Source organism: Vombatus ursinus, unplaced genomic scaffold (assembly GCF_900497805.2).
Source record: "Vombatus ursinus unplaced genomic scaffold, bare-nosed wombat genome assembly UNPS02014799.1, whole genome shotgun sequence".
In the NCBI taxonomy this organism is placed as follows: Eukaryota; Metazoa; Chordata; class Mammalia; order Diprotodontia; family Vombatidae; genus Vombatus; species Vombatus ursinus.
Window position 1 is genome coordinate 1,222,097 of NW_020954577.1, and position 22,051 is coordinate 1,244,147.

Consider the following 22,051-nt stretch of genomic DNA (forward strand, 5'->3'; position numbering starts at 1 on the left):
TTTGTATGAACTCGGAGGAGAGGCCGAGCTGACCGGCGAGCGGGCTGTCGAGCGGCCTCCTGGCATTGACGGATTTGTCCGTTTCCTCCTTGACCTGGTTGCGTCCTGTTTCTAGGGAATTGACGAGGGTCCCGAAGGGCTCAGACTGATTTCCGACATCATCCGGGAGAAGATGGGCATCGATATCAGCGTGCTGATGGGCGCCAACATCGCGAATGAGGTGGCGGCTGAGAAGTTTTGTGAGACCACGATTGGTAAGGGCACACGCGGAGGCCAGAGCAGGCAGCCATCCTTAGCTCGGAATTCCTTGATACTGGGGAAAGTCTTGGGTTCAGATCTTGCCACGTACTAGTTCAGTGATCTTGGGCAATTCAGTTCAACCAGCACTTACTAAGCAACCGCTTATACCGCGCACTATGCTAGTTTGGGTGGATGGGGCAGAAATAGATCCAAAGACAAAACAGAACCGGCCCTGCCCTTAAGGAGCTTAGATGCAGAATACACACAGAGTGATTTCTGGGAGGTCTGGTAAGAGGCGTGGTTTGTTAACAGGGCCTCCAGAGGACCCCGTAGAGCCATGCTGCCCACAGCTCAGATTCACAGGAAGCAGCCCTGGGGTACAGTGTAGTACAGTATACAGTACTGGGGTCAGAGGCCTTGGGTTCAAATCCTACCTTTCTGATCATGGGCAAGTCTGCCAGCTCCTCTGGGCCTCTGAAAGGGGGAGGATGGACTTGGTGACTTCTTAGTGATCTCCCTGGAGGTATGTAAGGTGGTGGGGCTCAGGAGGGACGTTATTATTGAACCGTGGGGGCGGCTCTGTCCCAGGGCTCTCCCTGATGTGTGGTAAATGACCCGAGCCTCAGATCCTCATCTGTAAAAGGGGGCATTGTGCGTGTAGCGAGCCTCACAAGGTGGGCTTTGCAGTGAGGATGCCTTTCCTTCAAACTTCAGCAGGCTCTGGCTTCCTCTAATTGGCACAGCGCAGCTCTGCATCTCGGCCATCTACCGGGAGCTTTGATGTTCCATTCCCTGGGGCCGGGAAGTTCTCCCTGGGTTCTGGCGCTGAAGGAAAGTCTCTGGGCTCTTGGGGGGATCGAGAGAGTCGCTGTTGGCACAGGCGCCTTCGCCGGCGTCATTGTCATTTATTCTGTTGTGATTTGGGGGCCTTTGCCTGCGAGGCTCATCTGTGCTGCAATTATGGAATTAGGCCGGCACACCTGTTAAAAAGCAGGGGGGGGAACCCCACGAGTTAATCTGCACGGAATGTGATCAGGCCTTGGGAGCCCCCTTGGCCAGAAGTCGAGTCAGGAAGACAGCCTTGGGTGCTAGCTTTGTGACCCCAGACATGTCACTCTCCTGCCTGGGCCTCAGTTTCCTCATCTGTAAAATGAAGGGGTTGGACCCTAAGGTCCCTTCTAGCTCTAAATCTGTGACCTGTGATCCTGCCTGGACCTCCCTGGATTGTGAAACTCTTTTCAAAGGGCCTGAAAGTCTCATTCTTTCTGCCCAGGCACCATGTCCTAAGAGCAGGAGTCTTTGTAGAGGAAGGGCCGTTGGTTTAGCCTTCTGTCGAGGCTACTAGGAGGAGGTGGTCTCAGGCCTGGCTGTCTGGAGGGGCCTGCTGGGCCGGGAGCCTGTGGCCTTGAGTGCTGGAGGAGAATAAAGCCTGGTCATCAGCCTGGTCCTGACCAGCCTCGGGGGTGGGAGCCTGAGATTGTGACAGCGGGGGCTGTTTGCCTGGGGAGTCACACCAGAGGGGAAGCTTAGAACAGAGAGGTTACTGTTTTCAATCAGCATGAGTTGTAACTGATTTTATTTTGATGGCCCGAGTATATTGGACCCGGGATTTCATTGGCACAGGGAGCTCCCCGTGTAGCCTTTCTTCATCAAGGCAGCCCCTTCCTTGCTCTGCATTTTAGACCCTTATGGGGTAAATGATTTGACCAGGGTCACACAGCCAGTATGTGTCAGAGGGAGGTTTGGAACTCAGATCTTCCCACCTCCAGGTCTGGCCCTTGCCCAGTGTGGGGCAGAGATGGGTGGATGGAGGGGGCTCCCAAATGCAAGACCAGAGCTCATTTGCACCATCCCAACCTACCAACGGTCACAAAAGCTTTTAAGAAATACCGACCTCATAGTAACACTAACCCTGAAGGTAGCCCACACCTGAGCTCCCCCTCCCCCGCCTCCCAGCGTGCCTCCCTTTATCCAAACCCAATGCATCGCCTAGCCGATGGGCCTGGGCTAGCCCGTGAGCCCGGGCTAGCCGATGGGCCCGGGTCCAACTCTTGGAGCAGTCAAGGATGAAGACAACCAGTGGCCCCGCCAGACTGTGCAGTCTTCGCTGGCCTAGAAAACTGGGGTAACCTGTCCAGCAGGGTGATTATTCCTGGCCTGGGGCGCCTAGCTTTGATCTCTATCTGCTCTGTGCCGATGCTTTTCCTCCTCCTTCCCCCAGCCCCCTTCAGTCCTTACTCCACCTGCTGTCCGCAGGTGCCCAGGCTGGCCTGCCTTAGAGGAGGCTGTGACGCTTGCTGCCTTCCCTGGGTCATTCCTCTGCTGCCTGACCTTGGGATTCTGGGTCTGGGCCCTCCCCCTCCCTCCCCCACCCTACCATTAGTTTTGCGTAATAAAGTTGCCTTCCTGGTTCTTTGAGGCGGGGTCTTGACCCTAGAATGCTGTCACAGACACTTGTTGGAGGGGGTGTCCAGAGACCCCTTCCTATACCACAGATCAACTGCCAACTAGCAAGGCACAAACTGGCACTGGAACTCCAGTTGTTGTATGGGTAGGGATGTAAGGGGAGTCTGGGGAAAGGGGGTGACTACTGGGGAGGAGCTGAGCGGAAGGCCAGAGACAGCCCCAAGTGGAAGGGAAGAGGAGAACGGGGAGGGAGACCACCGGGAGACGGCCAAGGCAGGTGCTTTCTTACTGCTCTCCCTCTCCTTTCATTCGATAAGCATTTATTGAGCACCTACTATATGCCAGGCAGTGTACCAGGCACTGAAATACAAAGCCCCAAAGGAAGCAGTCCCTCCCCTCATGGAGCTTATGTTCTGTGGAGGGAAACACGGACGCAGATCAGTGAAAATAACAAATATGACAACGTCTGGTTACTGCAAGATAATTTTGAAGGGAAACGCTAGTAACTAGGAAGCCAAGTGGTTCAGTGGATAGAGCATGGAGCCTGGAGTCAGGGAGACTCAGCTTCCTGAGTTCAAATCTGGCCTCAGACACTTCCTGGACAAGTCACTGAACCCTGTTTGCCTCAGTTTCCTCATCTGTAAAATAAACTAAAGAAGGATGTGGCAAACCACTCCAGTTTCTATGCCAGGAAAACCCCAAATGGGGTCACAGAGAGTGAGCATCTGGTATCTAAGGGAGACGCTGATAAACCTCATTGAGGAGGTGTTGGAGCCCCACCTTTACAGAAGCTCGGAGTTCTCTGAGGCAGATGCAAGGGGGAGGACACTTCAGGCCCACGACCCCTGGAACTAAGGCCTGCAAGGGCCGGGGGGAGGGGAGGGTTTTAGGCCATTTGGTCCAGAAGGGGAGCTGTGTGAACAAGTCTGGAAGTGAGGCCAGGGGCAGGTTGGGGCAGGTTCTCGATGCCAAAGAGGAGTTTGTATCTTCTCCTGCAGATGAGGGGGCCGGGAAGCTTCATGAGCAGCGCAGCGCCGCGCCATGGCCGCAGCCCCCTCGCTCGTCCTTGTGGACGATTCCTCGGGTTTGGAGCACAGAGATTCTGGCAGGAGTTGGGGTGGTCAGTGAGAGCGAGTAAACGTGAGAGAAGAGCCCTGCTGAGGAAAGGTTGTTTCCCAGGGGATGGTTTGGTTTTCTTGTTTAATTCTGAGTCACAAAGCCCCTTCTTCAGAACGCCCCCAGGCAGTAGAACATGGGGAGAATCCTCTTCTGCCTCTGAGGAAATCAAGGCCCAGAAGTCCGCTGGCTTGGCTGAGGTGAAACCTGTTAGTCTGTGGGGCCGGACTTTGGCGGGGGGCTCTCCCAGCCCGGGGTGGGAGCCAGGACATCTGCTCACAGCTTCTCTGGAGTAAAGATAAAGAAAAGGAATATGGAGAAAGGCAGAGAGCTCAAACCCATAGTGAGAGAGAGGGCACCAGTGACTGAAGGGATCAGGAAAAGCCTGATGTGCGAGGAAGAAAGGGGCCATGAGGGTAATGGGGATGGTGAGTGGCTCGGGCATCCCCCCCCTTCCCTGGAATGCATCCCAGCCTCAGACACTTCCTAGCTGTGGGACAGTGGGCAAAACTCTGAACTACTGCCTGCCTCAGTTTCCCCATCTGTAAAATGGGAAACACCTACCTCCCAGGGTTGTTGTGAGGATCCCATGAGATAATATGTGTAAAGTGCTTTATATATGTATGAGCTCTCATTATAAAATCCCTTCAAATCTCAGCTCAAAGCTAAACAGCTTAGCTGTTTGATTTCACTGTTTGATTTTTCTCCCTTCACTCCCCCTAACCCGAGGTGCAAATGCCATCTCTCTAGAAATAACGAGTATTACTTTTCTTTGTAGATGTTTTTATACCCAATAGAATGTAAGCTATCTCCAGGGCGGGGGGTGGGGGGGGGTTGTATTGCTGTCTCCTGTGCCTGACACAGAGAAGGTGCTTAATTAATGTAAACATTGATATCACGGCGAGCTTGGTCCATGCTTGAAGCCCCCCCCTCCCCCCTCCGTTGGTAGGACCCACCTAGTCCCCTGACCTCTCTTTGGAGAACCCTCAGCCACCTCAGTGAGACGATCATGCCTCAGAGGAGGAGGGCTCCCATGGACAACTTAGTGCCCACCTCCTAAGTGATGAGGATGAGGATGATAGCTTGTATTTGTGTGGCAGTTTAAGGTCTCCCAACTGCTTGAGAAAGAGCATCTCATTTCACTGTCCCAGTAGCCCTGGGAGGTAAATAGGGCAGGTATAATATTCCATTTCACAGACAAGAACATTGAGACTGAGCAGTTAAGCTGCGTCCATGATTAAGCAGCTGGAATGAATGAATGAAGGAGCATTCCTGTGCGATGTGCCAAGCCCTGGGGATCTCACATTCTTGATGGGGGCGACCACCCCTGAGCCAGGGAGGCATTTGGGCTTGGAAAGTCATGTCACCCCCTTTGGAGTATAAGACTGTGCTGATTTGATTATAGCTTGGGGGCTGAAAAGAGGAGAGACACTTTGCCTCTCTCGGGCATGTTCTCTGTCCTTCCCCTCCTCCCTCCTCAGAACCCAGCAGTGCAGTGCCACCTCTCCGGGAGGCCTTCCCTCATTCCTTCCCCTTGTCCCGTGTTCCATCTTGCAGGGGTTTTCTCTTTTTTTATTCCAAACCCCCCCGCCCCCCCCCACACTATGCCTTGGGGCTGCCCCAGCCTTCCCTTCTTTTTCTTCCCTTCTCTCCTCCTGTTTCTAACTCAGTAACATTGTTTAACTCATTAAGACGCCCCAGTGACCCTCTACTAGGCATTATTTGTCATTGGCTTTGGAAGCAGAGACTTGCCATCTGTGAGGACTATACAGACTGTTTAAACTGTTCAGTAGGAAACATTCAGCAACAGGATGGTGGGGACCCCCCCCCCCCAACATTTTAAATCTAGAACTTGCACACGAATGTCAATATGCTTTAAAGATTTCTAAAAAATCTCAGTTACTTGTTACAAGAGTTTTGTGTTTTTTTTAACCAAAATAAACAAACAAAAAAGAGAATGAGAAGTCTTGGTTGTTAATGTCTTTTTTCCCTCTGCCCCTCAATAACAGGCAGCAAGATCCTGGAGAACGGGCTTCTCTTCAAGGAACTCCTCCAGACCCCAAATTTCCGAATCACCGTTGTGGACGACGCCGACACGGTAGAGCTGTGCGGGGCACTCAAGGTAAAGCTAATTCCAAGGTGCAGGGCGGCATGAAGACGTTGCAGATACAGCCCAACAATCATTTTGCAGGTTGAACTGGGGTTCTTAAAAATAAGTGGGTGATACTCCAGGCCCTCATGGTGTAACAGGACAGATAATGAAACCTGCCTTTTACCTGTTGGTAATGGTTTTCCTTTTTTTCTTTTTTTTTTTTTACATCATTATCACTTCCCCAAATAGAATTCTCTCTTCTAACAAAGTAGAATTAAGTAAAATGAATATATTGGTTATATGGGACAGTGATCAGTGTATGTCTCATTCTGTACCCACTTTACCATTCTTCCCAAAAGTCCTACCCTTGATCTTCTAAGAAATGAGAACTCTCCTTCCTGCCTGGTTTGTTTGGCTTTTTTTTTTTTTTTTTTTTTTTGTTGGTGGAGTGGGGAGGGAGAATGGGGGCTCAGGGCAGGAGGAATAGAAGAACCAGTTTCTTGCCTGAACTGGTATAGGTGCTCGAACCCCTCCCCTGTGCAAATTGAAAAGCGTTGAATTGAAGCTAAGGCAAGTCTTGGGCCCCGACCAGCTTCTCCCTCTCTCTCTCTGCTTATGTAGGGGGATGCTTGCCCTGCCACGTTGGCAGTGCCTACATTTAAACACTAGCTCAGGCGACTGGACTTTTGTTGGGCCCTTTTTTAAATGTCTGTTTAATGGTCCTTCATTAAGGTAATGACCGCTTGACAGCAGGGGGCACCATTGACATTGGAAAGTGCCTAATTGCTTGGTGGTTGCCCTGGAAACTCCAAGGCTGGTTTTTAAGTGCAGCTGGTGAGTGGTGTGTGTAGCTGGAGCCTGGTGAAATCCTGGCTGGGACCAAGGGGGCTCCTGGCGAGCTCCAGCTGTCAGCTATCACATGGACGGCCCATGTTCGGACTTGAAATAGACAAGAAATGTTCGCTGGCAAAGAGCCTGGAGGTGGGTGTATGCTGGCTACCATTATGCAGAGCGAGTCTTTGGAAGGAAGAAAGTCGGTGAGAAGCCTTTATCGGCCTCCCCAGAATGGGCCTGGGAAACTCACTCAGTAACAGAGGTTCCTGCAGGCTTGTGTTCTGGGTAACGGAGAAACCACAGCGAGAGGGACCTTTGGAACGTCAAGGTCAGAGCTCAGAGTCGAGAGACTTTTAGAACAAAACATGTTAGAGCCAGACCAAGCCTACAGGGCCGTGGACGTTAGTGCCAGACTGGACCTTTAGAGCCAAGGTCAGAGCTGTGAGGGACCTTCAGAGTAAATAGTTTGAACTCTTCAGCTGTGGAAACTAATGACTCCTTCAGGGCCCTCCAGAGCTGGGTCCAGGCTTTCATTCCGTGCCATCTTCTTTCTGCATTCTGCCCACCCTGTTCCTCCAGCTGTTCCTCACATGTGTTTTATGAAAGAGGGAAGCCCTCGTTGGCCCCCTTGGGTGTTACTGAACTGAGAACATCCTCCCCTCAGCCCCAGTGTTGTAGGGAGGATGCTACCATGTTGGGTTGGCTGGTAAGGCCTCGGGAGCATACAGTGCCTTTAGCTCTGTGTGTGTCCTTATGTTCCTGTGGCATGGCAGGCAGAGGGTTAGTCCAGAAGTCCGGCGTCTCTCTTTTTGTCCCCTTTGGGTTTGGAAGAGAGACTTCGCCATTCCACCTTCGAATGAGGCTGGTTAGTCTTGTGCTTGCAGCAAACAGGGAGGCCCCGAATACAGCTGCCTGCTGGAAGAGTGATAATTTTAGCTCAGAAAAGTCCACAGATTTAGCCGCCACCTGTATCATGGTAACTCTCACGGCTGGCTGGACACCAGGGACACCTCGGCCTGTGGGTTTGTTTGTCTTTTGCCAGATGCCTCTGATAGAAGGAATAGGCATTTTAGGGACTGATCACAGGCAATGGTATTCTATCTGTAAGGGAGGTGTACCCTCTAAAGTGGGGGTGGGTGAGGGGAGGGGACACAGGCAGCAGAAAACCCGGGTGCAAATCCTGGCCCTGACACTTAATACTGTGTGACCCTGGGCAAGTCACTTGACCTCAGCTTCCTTGGCTGTACAGGGCGGGGGGACTAGTGGGTGGTTTCCGAGGCCCCTGAACCACGCCATCACCCATTCAGCCATCCGAGGCGTTCTGACCGTCTGACTGTCTGACCGTTTATCGGTGCTTGTTTAGAAACTCTCACGGCTCTTTCCTGAGTGTCCCCCGGGTAACCAGGAAGTCAAAGTTGAGCAGAGCGCACGGGTGCGTGCGGCCCCAAGGGCCCCCTGGGCCCGCGAACAGTTGTGGGGGGGGTGGGCCGCGCCCGCCTCTCCTGCAGCTTGTTGTGATCACCCCCAGAACCACGTTGCTCCGTACCCAGTCACACGAGCCTTGCCATGCTTCTCTGAATTCCTCCTGATCCCTCAAGAAATGCCAAGTGCCAGCACTGGAAGAGCAGGGGCAGAAAATGAAACGTCCTCTGCCCTCAGCAAGCTCCCGTTCACATCTTTTCTTATAGCAAGCAAGGAAGGGAAGGAATAAGCATTTTTATAGCACCTACTATGTGCTGGGACTAGGCACTGTGCTGAGCGCTTTTAACAGATACTATTTCATTTGATGCTTACAACAATCCTAGAAGGTACGTGCTATTATTATTACCATTTTACAATTAAGGAAACTGAGGGCAGAGGTTAAGTCATTTGCCCAAGATCACACAGTTAGCAAGTGTCTGAGGCTGGATTTGAACGCAGGTCCTCCTGATTCCAGGCCCAGTGCTCTATCTACTGTGCCACCCGCTGCCTCTGGAATTATTTCCTTACATTCACAGAAGAGTTTTCTGCCATTTACCAGTAGATGGGCACCCACTTTGTTTCTTGTTTTTGGCTATCACAGAACAGTTATGAGGGCCCTTTGTGCCTGAGACCTCTTTCTGGCGGCACCGTCTATTGGACGCTCCAGTCTAGATTTAGAGCCGGGAGGGGCCTTAGGCACAGAGGATTTAGCCCCCTTTGCTCTAAGGTGAAGCATAAACCCTGCTTAGCGTTGAAAGCTCTTCCCAGCTGAGGCCCTTCCAGCCTCAGTCCACCCTCATCCCCTTCCTGACTCTGCAGTCCGGCCGAACACGCCTTCTCTCCCTTTCCTGACACAGGACACCCCGCGGCCTTGTCTGTGCACAGCTGCCCTTGGCCCGGGCCTCGCTGCCCCTCTCTTGTAGACACAGCTCCCCACACCACCCTGGGCAGGAAGCCCTCCTGGATCTCCCCCAGACTGCCTCCTGGGCATTCTGTTCATGCTGAGTCTTTACATTCATTGTCTGTGCATGGACGGTGTGGCTTTGGTGTGATGGGTTTCATGTGCTACCTAGTACGTTACAGGCAGTGCCTTATGTCGGACAGGCATGTATGCATGTTTGTGTGCACGTGTTTATCATGCATGTGCTTGGAGTGTGCGCACACACGTACATACTATTTGTGGGCATGTACATACGTGTGTGCACATACACACGTGTGCACACATGGCCCCCCAAAAGAAGGGGGGGCTCCTCGAGGTCAGACCCCTTTCATTCTTCATCCAACGTGCCTCACACTGAATCATGCTTGTTCGTCCATTGATGGTCATGGGGGTGCTAAGTGCCCGGGTCACACTGGGAGCCAGCCCCGTCACTGCCTCTCCAGACAAGTTCCTTCCGCTTCTCTCCACACCCACCCTCGGACAAGTGCAGAAAGGCCGTGGAGTCCTCACTTGGGAGAGAGCTCTGTGTGGGGGGAGGGATGATCCTTTTTTTTCCACATCAGTAAGAATCCCAAAGAGCCTGTAACTCCACAGTGACCCCCCCCAGTGGGTGTGGAAGGCATGACCGACCCACGGGCAGGATTCATGGGCCCCTTGGAAATTCCTGGTCTTGGGGGAAGGGCCGAGTGGCAGGGGTGGCCTCCTGTCCCCAGCTTCGTCGCTATGGGACAGAGCTTGGAAGCTAGGTTAGTGCCGAGCTCTCAGGAGCTGACGCCCACTTCCAAGCCGTGTTTTTAAATGTATAAAAATACAGGGGATTACAAAGGAAATCTCTTGAAATGAAGTTATAAAACTGCTCATAAAAACTGCCCCGACTAAGGTGGGCCAAGCCCAGGGGCGGGGGTAAGGGGCCGCTCTTGCCCCAGTCCGGGCGGGTCCCAGCCCTTCTCAGCCTCCATGTCCACACCATCACGTGCTGCCACCCCAGCATCCTGGGGTCTCCCTTTTGCCTGGCTGCCTCCCTGAGGGGTGTGCTGTCCACCACCTGACCTGTGCTCCCACCATTGAGGATTTGTAAAGAACAAACGAGTCCCAGGCTTGAAGGTGCCATCCCCAGCACTTAGCCCAGTGCTGGTACCGAGTGAGCGTTAATGACTCATTCATGCGTGTTGACTGGCTAACAGCCTCCTGCAGGAGATGGTGCTTGAATAGTCTTGGTTTTTAATATTTCATTCTTTCAAATAAAAATCTATTTTTCTCCCTCCCACCTCTCCTCTCCTCCACATCGTAACCGAGGTTGAGTCGGTTAAGTAAGGATTACACAAATTTGAGAGTCTGAGGCTGGATTTGAGCTCCGGTCTTGCCAAGATTAGTTTCAGTACTAGGCCCACTGCACCCCGCCCAAGCTCCCACGTCAGGGAGGCTAGAGATAAAACGTCTTGTGTGAGGAACAGAGGGGAGGCCAGTTTGGCTGGAAAGGTGAGACAGGACCGGGTGGCAGTGGGCCTGAATCTCTGCGGGGTTCAGCAGCACATCCTGCCGCTGCCTGTGGGAGGGAGCGCAAGGATGCGGTGAGCGCCGCAAGACTTTCAGTGATGGGTCTTTGTGATCGTTCATGCCCTCTCTAACTCTGCGGCTTCTCCTTCCTCCCCAGAACATCGTGGCGGTGGGAGCCGGCTTCTGCGATGGGCTCTGTTGCGGGGACAATACCAAGGCCGCCGTCATCCGCCTGGGGCTCATGGAGATGATCGCCTTCGCCAGGATCTTCTGCAAGGGGCAGGTGTCCACCGCCACCTTCCTGGAGAGTTGCGGGGTGGCCGACCTGATCACCACGTGCTATGCGGGCCGGAACCGGAGAGTGGCCGAAGCGTTTGTCAAGACGGGAAAGGTAGTCGGCCTGCCCCTCCCTCGGCCAGTTTCCAGGACTTCCAGGGGAGCCCGTGCCCTGGGGGATGGGGCAGGGTTGGCCTCGGATCCCTGAGCCAGCCTGGGCTGGGGACGGCGCGCTGCTTTATCTTCAGCGATGTGCTGGTGGAGCCCTGGCCGGGGGCATCTCTGTGACGCTCGTCGTCATGACGGTTTGGGTTTTTGGTTTTTAAGGCCATCGAGGAGTTGGAGAGAGAGATGCTCAATGGCCAGAAGCTCCAGGGCCCTCCGACCGCCGCAGAGGTGTATCGCATCATCAAGCAGAAGGGGATCCTGGAGAAGTAAGTGGCTGCTTCTTAGGGGGTGCAGAGCGACGGGCGCATGCCCAGCTCCGCGGGGAGCTGAGGTGGCGGTCCTTAGCCTCATCTGCCGCTTCGTCCCGTGGTGCCTTGATGTCTGACCAGGGCTGCGGTTCCATTGGCTGCATTCCTTCTCCCACTCTGGGTCACCAGTGCGAGGACGTTGCTCAGTACTTTGTATGTCAGTCATTGAGCTTCTGTTCCACACCCGCTGTTTGTCGGGTGCTGTGATAGGTGCTGGGGATAAGATCCAGAGACCAGAAAGAAACAGTCCCTATATTCAAGGAATTTACGCTCTACTAAATTACTCCAGAGCACATGCTTTTTACCTAAATATAGCTCTTGACGTTGAGAACAAATGTTCATGCCCTCACTAGTTTGGGAGCAGATTGTGGGGATCTTTGCCCAAATGCCAGGCTGAGGACCCTGGATTTTATCTAAAAATCAGCACGGAAACATGCACGTGTTTGAGCCTGGCTGATATGCGTCAGACACGTTCCTTAAGAGGCTAGTTTGGGGGGCAGCTGGGTAACGCAGTGGATAGAGCACTGGCCCTGGATTCAGGAGGACCTGAGTTCAAATCCAGCCTCAGACACATAACATTTACTAGCAGTGTGACCCTGGGCAAGTCACTTAACCCCATTGCCTAGCCAAAAACCAAAAAAAAAAAAAAGCCAATTTGGGCAGCGGTGTGGAGGGCAGTTAGCGGAAGGGTGAAGGTGGAACCCAGGAGGCTCAGGTGAAGCCTCTACCACTGATGCGGGGCGGGCCGAGGGGTGGAGAGGAAGGGGCTGGCCTTCCCCACCCCCCACCACCCCCAGTCATGGCGCTCCTCCTCTCCTGCAGGCCTTCGGGGACCTTACTGCTTCATTTGTGATCTATGGCTATGAGGAAGCTCCCCTGCCCAGTACAGACCAGCCCCTGCTCTCACCTCCCAGGCAGGGATGTCCTGGAGAGCAGAGGCTGGGGCTGGTGCCGCCTCATGTCCTTCTCCTCTCTCCCTTATTCGCTTGAGAAGTAGCCCAAGAGGAGTGAGTGCTTTGTCCTCTTACCCAGTGACTCGTCTTTTAAGAGATTAAAATAGACGTCATCGATCCTTTTAAAAACTGCCTCACGTTTCAGGCGGTCTCCTTCCCCTCTGCCTCTCCAGGGGGCCATTGAGCCATAATACCAAAAAAAAGTCTGTTTCATGAGTCCGCCCCCATCCCCCTGAACACGGCAGAGACTCAGGGGGAGGCGTCTTCTCACCTCTCTTCGAGGCCACGTTTGGTCATCGTGAGCTCTCAGCACCTACGTCACCTTTTCATAGAAGCACGTTGTTCTCAGTGAGCGTTTATTAAGTGATAGGGAGTGATCACTGATGCCAGTGAGAGGGAGAAAGGCAGAACAGAGCCCCTGTCCCCAAGGAGCTTCCAGCCCAGCCAGGGAGACAGCGGGGAGAGAGGAACTCTCTCTCCCTCTCTCTCTCTCTCTCTCTCTCTCTCTCTCTCTCTCTCTCTCTCTCGTGTGTGTGTATCTTCAGTCTCTGTTGTTTCCATCGGCACCGTTGTCAGTGCTCTTCCTGATTCTTCCGTCTTCGCTTTGCATCTGTCCGTGCAGGTCTCCCTTTGCTTCTCTGCATCCATTTCACTCATCGTTTCTCAGAGCACAGTCATGCTCCGTGACATTCATCGGCAGGCTGTTTAGACATTCTTTGAGCCGTGGGCGTCACTGCCTTATCTTCTAACCAGTAATTTCATGAGTCCAGGGGGGCTCTGCCGCACCATGGCGCTCTCTTTAAGAAGCAAGGCTCCTGACGTCTTTCAGTAACATGGGGCTAGGATGGCAAAGTGAATTTGCAGATTCCCTTCTTGTCCCTGTTATCCACAACAACCCAGCGTGTCAAAGAGGTGACTCAAACCCTCTTCTTATCGAGATCGAGAGGAGGAGGAAGGCCAGGAAGGGTCCTTTTTGTATTGGAGACCAAGGACACCTAGGGGCCCCTTCTCAGAGCAGTCTGTAAATGTATTAAATAAAATACATAAGATTCCAAAGGAAAACAACTAAATTGAATTACAGTTATCAAAATTTTAAGAAACCAAGCCACACATCCAGGCTAAGAGTTTTATGTCATTTTTCGTAACAACAGTGAACTTAGCTGAAGTCGAGGGGCTGGGGAAATCCCCAGGTTGCATGACGTCAGGGTCATCTGTCACACAGCGGTCCCCTTCCCTCCCGCCTCCCCCAGCCGCTGGCGCGCTCCCACCCAGAATGACCTGGGATCATATTCCGGCTCTCCGCTAAGAGCTCCATCCTCCCTTCTAGTCTCAGTCTCACCTTTGTGAGGTGCTACACCTTAGCATTCTGCCTAGCTCATAGCAGGCACTGAATAGATGCTTGTTGCTTGATTGATCGGTGACCCGTTTTCAGTATAACCTATGACTTCCATCTTGAGATTGTGTAGGAAGAGAGCACCCCTGCCTCGCTGGCTCTGGTCAGTTGGTGTGGCCGGGTCGTCGCCAGGCTAGCCTCTCACCTGCTTCCCAGAGAAGCCTGTTAGAGTCTGCAGACGGCCGGGTCTGTCTCCTGACGGCGCTCTGTCCCTGACCTTTCCTGGGGTCCAAAACAGCATCCCTTTTGGCTGGAGTGGCTCAGGCCTTTCCTGGCCGTGGGCTTTGCTGCAGGTGTCCCATTCATTCCTCTCTCTCCAGCACTTGCCTCGTGTGACTTTATTCACTGGTGCGGAGTTGGGGCAAAATAAAACTTAATCCTTTGCTTTGGTGCAGGGGCGGGGAACCTGCGGCCTTGAGGCCACATGTGGCCCCTAGTGGCTCGGGTGTGGCCTTTTGGCTGAGTCCAGATTTTACAGAACAAATCCTTTATGAAGGGGATTTGTCCTGTGACGTTTGGATTCAGTCCTAGGGCCTCACCTGAGGACCTAGAGGGCCACAGTTGGCCTGGAGGCCGCAGGTTCCCTGCCCCTGCTTTGGTGCTTTTTCTGATCAATTCAAGTAGCAGTGGGATCCTAAGTTGCTTCTTCCAGCAGTCTGTAGCTGGGTGGTCATGTTGATAAGTGAAACAAACTGGGAATAACTGAAGAGATTGTGGGATTTTCCTGTGAGGAATTCAGAGAAGATTGGGGAAGACTTGGATGAGTTGATGCAGAGCAAAGAAATCAGAACCAGGGGACCTGTTGATGCCACGGCTAACAATGTAAATGAAGATGCTGAAAAGCACCTGAACTCGGAACGCTGGCTTACCCGTGAAGTCAGCTGGAGGGCCGAGCCTTCCTGTGCCGAGCCCCTCGCTCCGTGCCTGTCATGTGGGCGTGTTAGTGCATGCTTTGGAGTGACCAGCGGCAGGAGAATTCTTGGTTCTGAAGGGAACAAACAGGTGTAAAGGAAGGCTTGGGAGGCAGAGTGACTTTTTTGGGCGCCATGCAAGCATTAGCCTAGATGGCCTGTCTTACCGCGTCCCCTTCTCCTCTCCCTCCAGGTTTCCCTTGTTTACGGCCGTCTATCAGATCTGCTACGAAGGTCGACCAGTCCAGGAGATGCTTTCCTGCCTTCAGAGCCACCCGGAGCACATCTAACGGACGACATCGCCATGTGCCGGGTGGCCTCTGCCTTTCCAAGCGACCCCCAGGCTGCGGCAGCAGTGACGGTGAAGGCCAGACGCTCCTTGCCTGACATTTTACTCCAAACGTGAATGTTGGTGGATTTCTCCAGGTTCATTCTTTTCTAGCCCAGGTGGAGGAGGATGGGTGGATGGATTTGTGACTCATTTCATTGGCCGAGATGTGGATGTTTAAAACACCATCATGCAAATGTTGCACAGCTCTCCCTGCGTGTGTGTCTGTGTGCGTGTTTGTCTTCTGTGTGTGTGCATGTGCATGCACCTCAAACCCACTCCTGTGGATTTTTGGATCCGTTTTTTGGAATTACTCCGTCGTGGTAGCTTGGGAGATTGGGACTGTCTTGTTTCTTGTTGTTTGTTTTTAAATTAAACTCATTAATATTAGGTCTTTGGGTGGAGGGCAATTTTGTTTTTAAAAGACAATTAACCAGCATTATTGTGGTGGGTGGAAAAGAAGGAATAACATTTATCATCTGTTCAATGCTCCAGATATACAATGAGAATTTTACCTTGTGCAGTCAAGTCAAATCGGCAAGCATTTATTAAGCACCTACTGTGTGCCAGGTACTCTGTTAAGTGCCATGGGGTGAGGGTGGGAGGGAGGCAGTTACAAAGAAAGGCACAAAAACAGTCCCTGCATCCAAGGAGCTTACAGCCCAATAACAAAGCCAGCATTGTTTTTTAGTAATACTGTTGGATGTGTTTTTTTTTTTTTAAATGACATTTTAAATCAGGTTATGCCACCTCCATTGTTATGATCATCTTGGTTGGCTCTTTCATTGGAAGTCCAATGGCAGTGGCAGTGGGCTGGTGTGGGGCCAGAGGCCTCTTCTGCCAGGTTGCTTAGGCTTAGAATTTTCAGAGCAACGTTGAGAAAACTGCATGCCTCCCACCCACCGCCGCTTCCAGAATAGTTTTCTAAGTCTGCTTCGGGCCTTTCCCATCTCTGTGTTGCCACCCAATAAGACGCTTGGTGTAAATAGCATCTCTTCTTGTGCCTGCTACAGCTCACTAGCCTTCAGCATCTCTGGGCCAAGCCATCTGCAGGCTTCCATGGCCTGGCCCCCTTGGTGTGCCTGGCTTTCCAAAGGTTTCAGTACCGCCATCTTGGAGGCCTGGTGCAGAATCAGGCCTGTATGATGCCTGCTATTCAAGGCCACTTCTCTCCTCCTTGGCCTCATCAGTAGTCTAGCCATCCTGTGTGTCTCTGTTTGCAAAGCTGTGAAAACACTACAGGTATGATTTTTAGCAAGATTGAAGTGGGAGGAGAAACCTGGATGAAAAGCCCTGACCTTTGGGCCTCCATCACCAGGGAACCATGATTCTCTGAAGATGACCTGGCCATGGCAGGTCAGGGAGGGCCTAAGAAGATGACCTTGGCTTTTTCCCTTTTCCACATCCTCAGCTCAGTCGCTCTGCCAGCCAGGGATGAGGGCCAAGGGGGTAGACAAAGTCCGAGGGTTCGCCAGAGACCCGGGGGTGGCCAATCACGCACATTAAGACAGACCCATCTACCAGTGTAAGCCTGTCTTCATTTCAGAAAGCTTGCTCTGGGCTCATGGCAATCTTGAACTGGCTTGTTAGCCTCCTCCTTGGTCCCTGTGAGAGACTGGGCATTGTGGTGGCCATCACTATCCGCTCAGATCTCCCACAAATTCTTTATGATGCATTAAGGTGACTCCAGAAGCCAACAGAACCTAGGAGAAATCAGCCTCGCTAATGCGCACATTATGTATCATGTGGTTTTTTTTCATTCTGGGATTTGAATGGGCCTGGGTTCAGCCAGGGGGTTTGACTCATTTCTTTTGCCCACCCTCTAGCACCTGACAAATAGTAAGGGAACAGGTGAATGTCTCCAGGCATTCAGGGTCTGCTCAATCACTTTCTGAGAAACATTTGTTCTTTATTTTTGCTATTGCTGAAAATGATTGTAGATGAATGTTTTATGGGTTTTTAAAAAACTCCATCCCAGATATCACTGGGCATTTTAGAATCAGAAACATGGACACCTGTGAAAAGCACATAAAATGCCCCAAATTGGACCCGTTTTCCTGCTATTATTCTCTTCATTGACTTCAAACCACTTGACTGGTGGGAAGCCTTTTAAAAGTTTGTACATTCATACAAAAAAGTTGCATTTTAAGGTCCCTAAAGGGCTGTCCACTGATCAGGGGGTCTCCTGTTGCAGCTTAATTGTGGGGGGCGGTTGGGGTTTTGTGGATTCTCCTCTGCATAAGTCTCTCTTACTCTGGGTTTTATACTTGAGTATTTTTTTTCTTTAGACAGGCCCTGGTACCACTCCTTCTGAATAAAGTCCATTTAGACCTTAGACATATACAACAGCCACGCAATATGGAAAGGGGCAGATTCTTTAAGAATTTTGCGCCCTGGCGATTCTATTCATTGTTCCACTGGTTGTATCCATCTGCTGACCCCCTGTGACCTTTGGTCTGACGTTGACTTGTGTTACCGCTTCCTACTAACTGGGGGATGCCCACTTGTGAATGGGCAGACCACGTCGGGTGCCTTGCTAAGCGTGGCTGACAGCAGCACGGACCCAGTGTCCACCTCAGATTTCCCATCTAAGAGTGGGATGAAAGAAGGACCTAGTTTATAAACTGGTCTTGCAGCTGTCATGGTCCCGTTGTGTGGACCAGGCGGGTGATGGGGAAAGGAGATGGTGCTATAGTGAGGTGCCCATGGACGGAAAGAATGTTTTCCATTACTAAGCTTACTAACCATCATTTACTTTTACATGGATTGTATTTGTTTGCCTCTTGTAGATGGGCATATGATTAGAAGCTTGGTACAATAAACATTTTATCCCCGAATCCCAGTCTCTGTGGTTTTTTTTTTTTTTTTGGTGGTGGTGGTTTGTTTTTTTGGGGGGGTTTTTTGAGAATAGAAAACTGATCTTGGAGCCAGGAACACCTGTTTGAGCCCCACCTCTGTTGATTACTGACTCTGTGACCCCGGGCTGGCCCTCATCTATAAAATAATAAGAGGGTTGGACGTGGTCTCTAGTGCCCCTGCAGTTCTAGATCTGAGACCTGCCACAGTGGAGGTGAGATCACACACCTTCCTGGGGCGGTTTTTATCCCCTTGTGGTGGGTTGGGTTTTGGGGTTTTTTGATGTCAGTGGGGGAGTACAGTTAAAGGCCGCGTGGATTGTGACATCAAGTTGAGCAATAGTTTTATAAATTGTAAAGCACTCTGCCCACGCACAGTAGATGGTCCCTGAGGCCGGCCTCCAGGCCCAGCGCCCGGTGACCGGCTCTCCCACCAGAGGTCACCGTTGGGCAGACAAATGCCCGCTCCTTCCAGGCCCCGGCACAGGCCCAGACGGGATCCCCACCCGGTATTGAACTTGGCAACACTTTCCGAGAGTTTTTAGTACTGGAAGTTCACCGTTCAGCCTCAAGCATCCCTGACTCTTCGGTACTGAGGATAGAAGGCTTTTCACTTGATTCAGAGTTCAGTCCACTGGCCTGGACCTAATTTGAGGTTGAGGATTTTCCTGGTTTCATCGACTAAAGGGATCCAGCCAGAGTCCCGTGGTGTACAGCTGGGGTCCTCCCCAGTTCTCTGACACCAAATACTGGGCCCCAATGTGGAACTCCAGCTCATATCTATCTTAGGATCCTACACAGTCGTGAACCGGAAGGAATCTGAGCCTGGGGTCACCAGCCCATCTATTCTGGCCGTGCCCCATTCTGCCTGCTCCCAGCAAGCATGCTGGCTCCTCTTGGAAGGGCGACCCGGGGCTGGGGTCTACTTTCTCCCCTCCACCTTCTCCCCTCGCTTCTGGGTCATAAATATAATTTATCAGTGTCTATGTGGGAGCCCACTTAGTTCATCCACCTCCTTCTATATAACAGACTGAGAGGGAAAGAGATTGTCCCAAAGGCAGATACAGACAAAAATGAAACTGTTCCTGCCCCTAAATAGCTTACATGGGGGGGGGGGGCATTTATTAATTGCTTGCTGTATACAAAACATTAGGGATACAAATAGTAAAGTAAGATAGTCTCTGCCCTCAAACATTGAATGAAAAAAGCATTTGCTAATCACTCACTGTGTACAAAGCAGTTACAAAGGGCTTACATTATTTTTTAAAGTGTAATTGAATTTGGAACTCCAGCCAGTGTCCATAGGATCGTATATAGCCAAGAGCTGGAAGGAACCTGAGGAGGGGCAGAGGCCCCAGCGACCTATGGGGTCACCCAGCTGGTCATCGTCTGAGGCAGAATTCCCATCCGGCTCAGCCCTCGGCCCCAGGACCATCGAAGCATTGATTTTGTACTAGAAGGGCCCTTGGCTTTCACAGGGAAGGAAACACCCAGGCTTCGACCCAAGTGCCTGAGGTGGGATTCAGACCTGGGCTTCCCAGCTCCACCTTCAGCTGCCTGAGGGGCTGGCCAGGCCCAGAGAGACCCCCATCATCTGTCGGAGCAGCAGGGGAGCTATTGAACATTACAGATGGGGACACTGAGGCATGTCTCAGTCCCAGGATCTTTCCAGGACCGGAGCTGCCATCAAGCAGTACTGATGCCTGTCATCAGACCGGCCGTGGACACCATCTGTGTCCATTGGAGCACTCCAGAAAGCCCCACTGGGGCTCCCAAAGTCATTTGCTATTCTCTGGGGCTTTTTAAAGAGGAAGGGGAGAGACCAGGCTGCCCCAGGGCCTTCATCCTCTGGGTTCAGCTTACAGCTGCAGGCCCGTTGTTGGAAGAGCGTTCTTGGGCAGTATTGACTGTGTTAGTAAAAGGCCGGTGTTTACCCCAGACTTGCACCCAGGCCTTCAGAGCCAGACACGGATGGTGAAGGAAGTACTTCGTCCCCCAGCTCCAGTGCCGTTTCCAGCTTGATCTTCACAAAAGCAGCCCTGGCAGCCTCCCATGAGGATTTCCTGCTGTCACCCCCGTCCCCTGGCAGATGAAATGACAGGACAGGACCAGACTGGACCTGGGATCGCTCTGATATGGGGAGTTCAGGTGAGAAGCCTGCTGGGCTGCTTAGCCTCTTGGACAGTGGCCTAAGTCAGTAGGCAGGTTAAATGATTTGTCCAGGGTCACACAGCCAGTGTGTGTCACAGGTGGGACTTTAACCCAGGCCAGATCTCTATTATACCACACATAAGAGTCAGAAATCTAATAATGTTTATGTCATAATCAATTTCAATAATCTTGAAATCTAACCATCTCAATTATAAGAAAAAAAATCAGTGGAGACCACAAATGAAGAACCATTAAATGTTTTAGAAGAATAAAAGAGGAAGTAAAAATGGCCCAAAATGGACACCTTCCTTTTTAGTGATTTTTTTAAAATTAAAAGTGGCAAGCGTAATGGAAAAATAAATAGTAAGCTGTACAAGGGATGGGACCAGTGATTTCATTGGTACAAGGAACTCCCGCCTAGAGCACAGAAAAGTTAAGTGACTTGCCCAAGGTCACTCTTGTCAGACATGAGACTTGAACACATCATCCTGGCCTCTAGGACTACCCTCTCTTTAGCACACACGCTACCTCAAGATACACAAATGACAACAACAAAAACTATACCCCAAACCTGAAACTCCCCTTATTTCATTTAAAAAAGATATCTAATTTTAACAAAGTGGGGAGGGGGGAATCTTGTTCATTTATGTGTCCCATTCAGATTTTTTTTTACGTGTATTTTTCCAAATTTTGTTCCTATCGTCATTAAGAAATCTAGGTTAGTTGGTAGAGTACTAGACTCACATGTAAGTTGGAAGGGACCTTTGAGGTCATTGAGTCTAACTTTCTCATTTTACAATTGAGGAAACTGAGTCTTAGGAGCATTCAGTGACTGATTGAGGTCACATGGCAGACCTGGGATCCAAACCAAGGTTCTCAGACTCCAAACCCAACTCTTCCCAGTCTACCATGTTGGGGTGATGAGATCCTGGGTTCAAATCCTACCTTTGAAAGCTATGTGATCCTGGGTATGAGTCACACCTTCTCTGATCCTCAGTCAGCTCTCTCGGACTTCTCTGATAGGCCATAAGGGGCTTGTGGTCAGTGTCCACGCCATACTGATCCTGCTTCCTTCACCCTGTATCTCTTCATGTGAGCACCTGTATTTCTTCATGGTGTCCACATGTGAGGTTTCTCATGATGAACACAATTCCGTCCCCTTTGGGCACCTCCATCTTCATTCATTCCCTAATCACCGGACTCCTATGTTGTTCCTGAATGAGATTTTTTTTCTGCCTGAGCCAGGCTAGTGTTTACAAGTTTAAAAGTCTGACAAATACAGGGGTGGTATATACTCAAAAACTTTCCTGGTAAAGAAGCTGTGATTTCTTCCAAGTCTGGAACACCTTCCCTTAATGCAAAATTCAACCTATCTGGGACTTAATAAACATTTATTAAGTGCCCACTATGGACCAATAAACACTTAAGTGCCTACTATCTGCCAGTAAACCTTTATCAAGCCCCTACTATACACCAGGCACAGTGCTAAGCTGCTTAGTGAAAAAGTCCTGAGGCACTAAGTTGAAGTTAGTTCCTCAGGGTCACACAGCAAGTTTCAGAGGCAGGATTTGAACCCAACTCCATGCCTCGCACCCTGTTCACTTTGTCATGCTTTCTCTCAGGTATGATGGAATATTTACAATCAGATCTAGGAATTTTTATGCTTGGAACAAAACATATATGACTGACTACACAGGAGCTTGTTATAATCCAGAATTGGTTAGCTTACCCTTAAAATTTTTATTTATTTTATTTTTAATTTGTGAAATAAAAGAACCATTTGCATAAGACAGTAGACTAGGGGCAGCTAGGTGGCACAGTGGATAGAGTTACAGCCCTGGAGTCAGGAGGACCTGAGTTCATATCCTGCCACAGACACTTGACACTTGCTAGCTATGTGACCCTGGGCAAGTCACTTAACTCCTATTGCCTCCCCCCCCAAAAAAATAACATAATAGACTAGCTCTTTTAACCCTATGAACTAATTAGTCTTGCTAATTAGATGCTAAGCTCTGTTGTTTCTAGCTGCTGAAGTGCTCATAGAATCGTAGGTTGGGACTGTTGAGGACATCTTGGGGAAACTGAGGCCAGAGAAGTTAAGTGACTTGCTTATAACACTACA

At 51.1% G+C, this 22,051-nt stretch overlaps 1 protein-coding gene across 1 annotated transcript in view; it reads left to right on the plus strand.

Annotated features, from left to right (window-relative positions):
* LOC114050467 (glycerol-3-phosphate dehydrogenase 1-like protein) overlaps positions 1–14,981 on the plus strand; it is a 35,863-nt gene extending 20,882 nt beyond the window's left edge. The window contains exons 4-8 of the mRNA XM_027872184.1: positions 116–254; positions 5,772–5,884; positions 10,744–10,977; positions 11,190–11,296; positions 14,789–14,981. Of these exons, the coding sequence (XP_027727985.1) occupies positions 116–254; positions 5,772–5,884; positions 10,744–10,977; positions 11,190–11,296; positions 14,789–14,885 (690 nt within the window). The 3' untranslated portion in view covers positions 14,886–14,981. The remainder of the gene's footprint in view (positions 1–115; positions 255–5,771; positions 5,885–10,743; positions 10,978–11,189; positions 11,297–14,788) is intronic.
* The last annotated feature ends 7,070 nt before the right edge of the window (positions 14,982–22,051 follow it).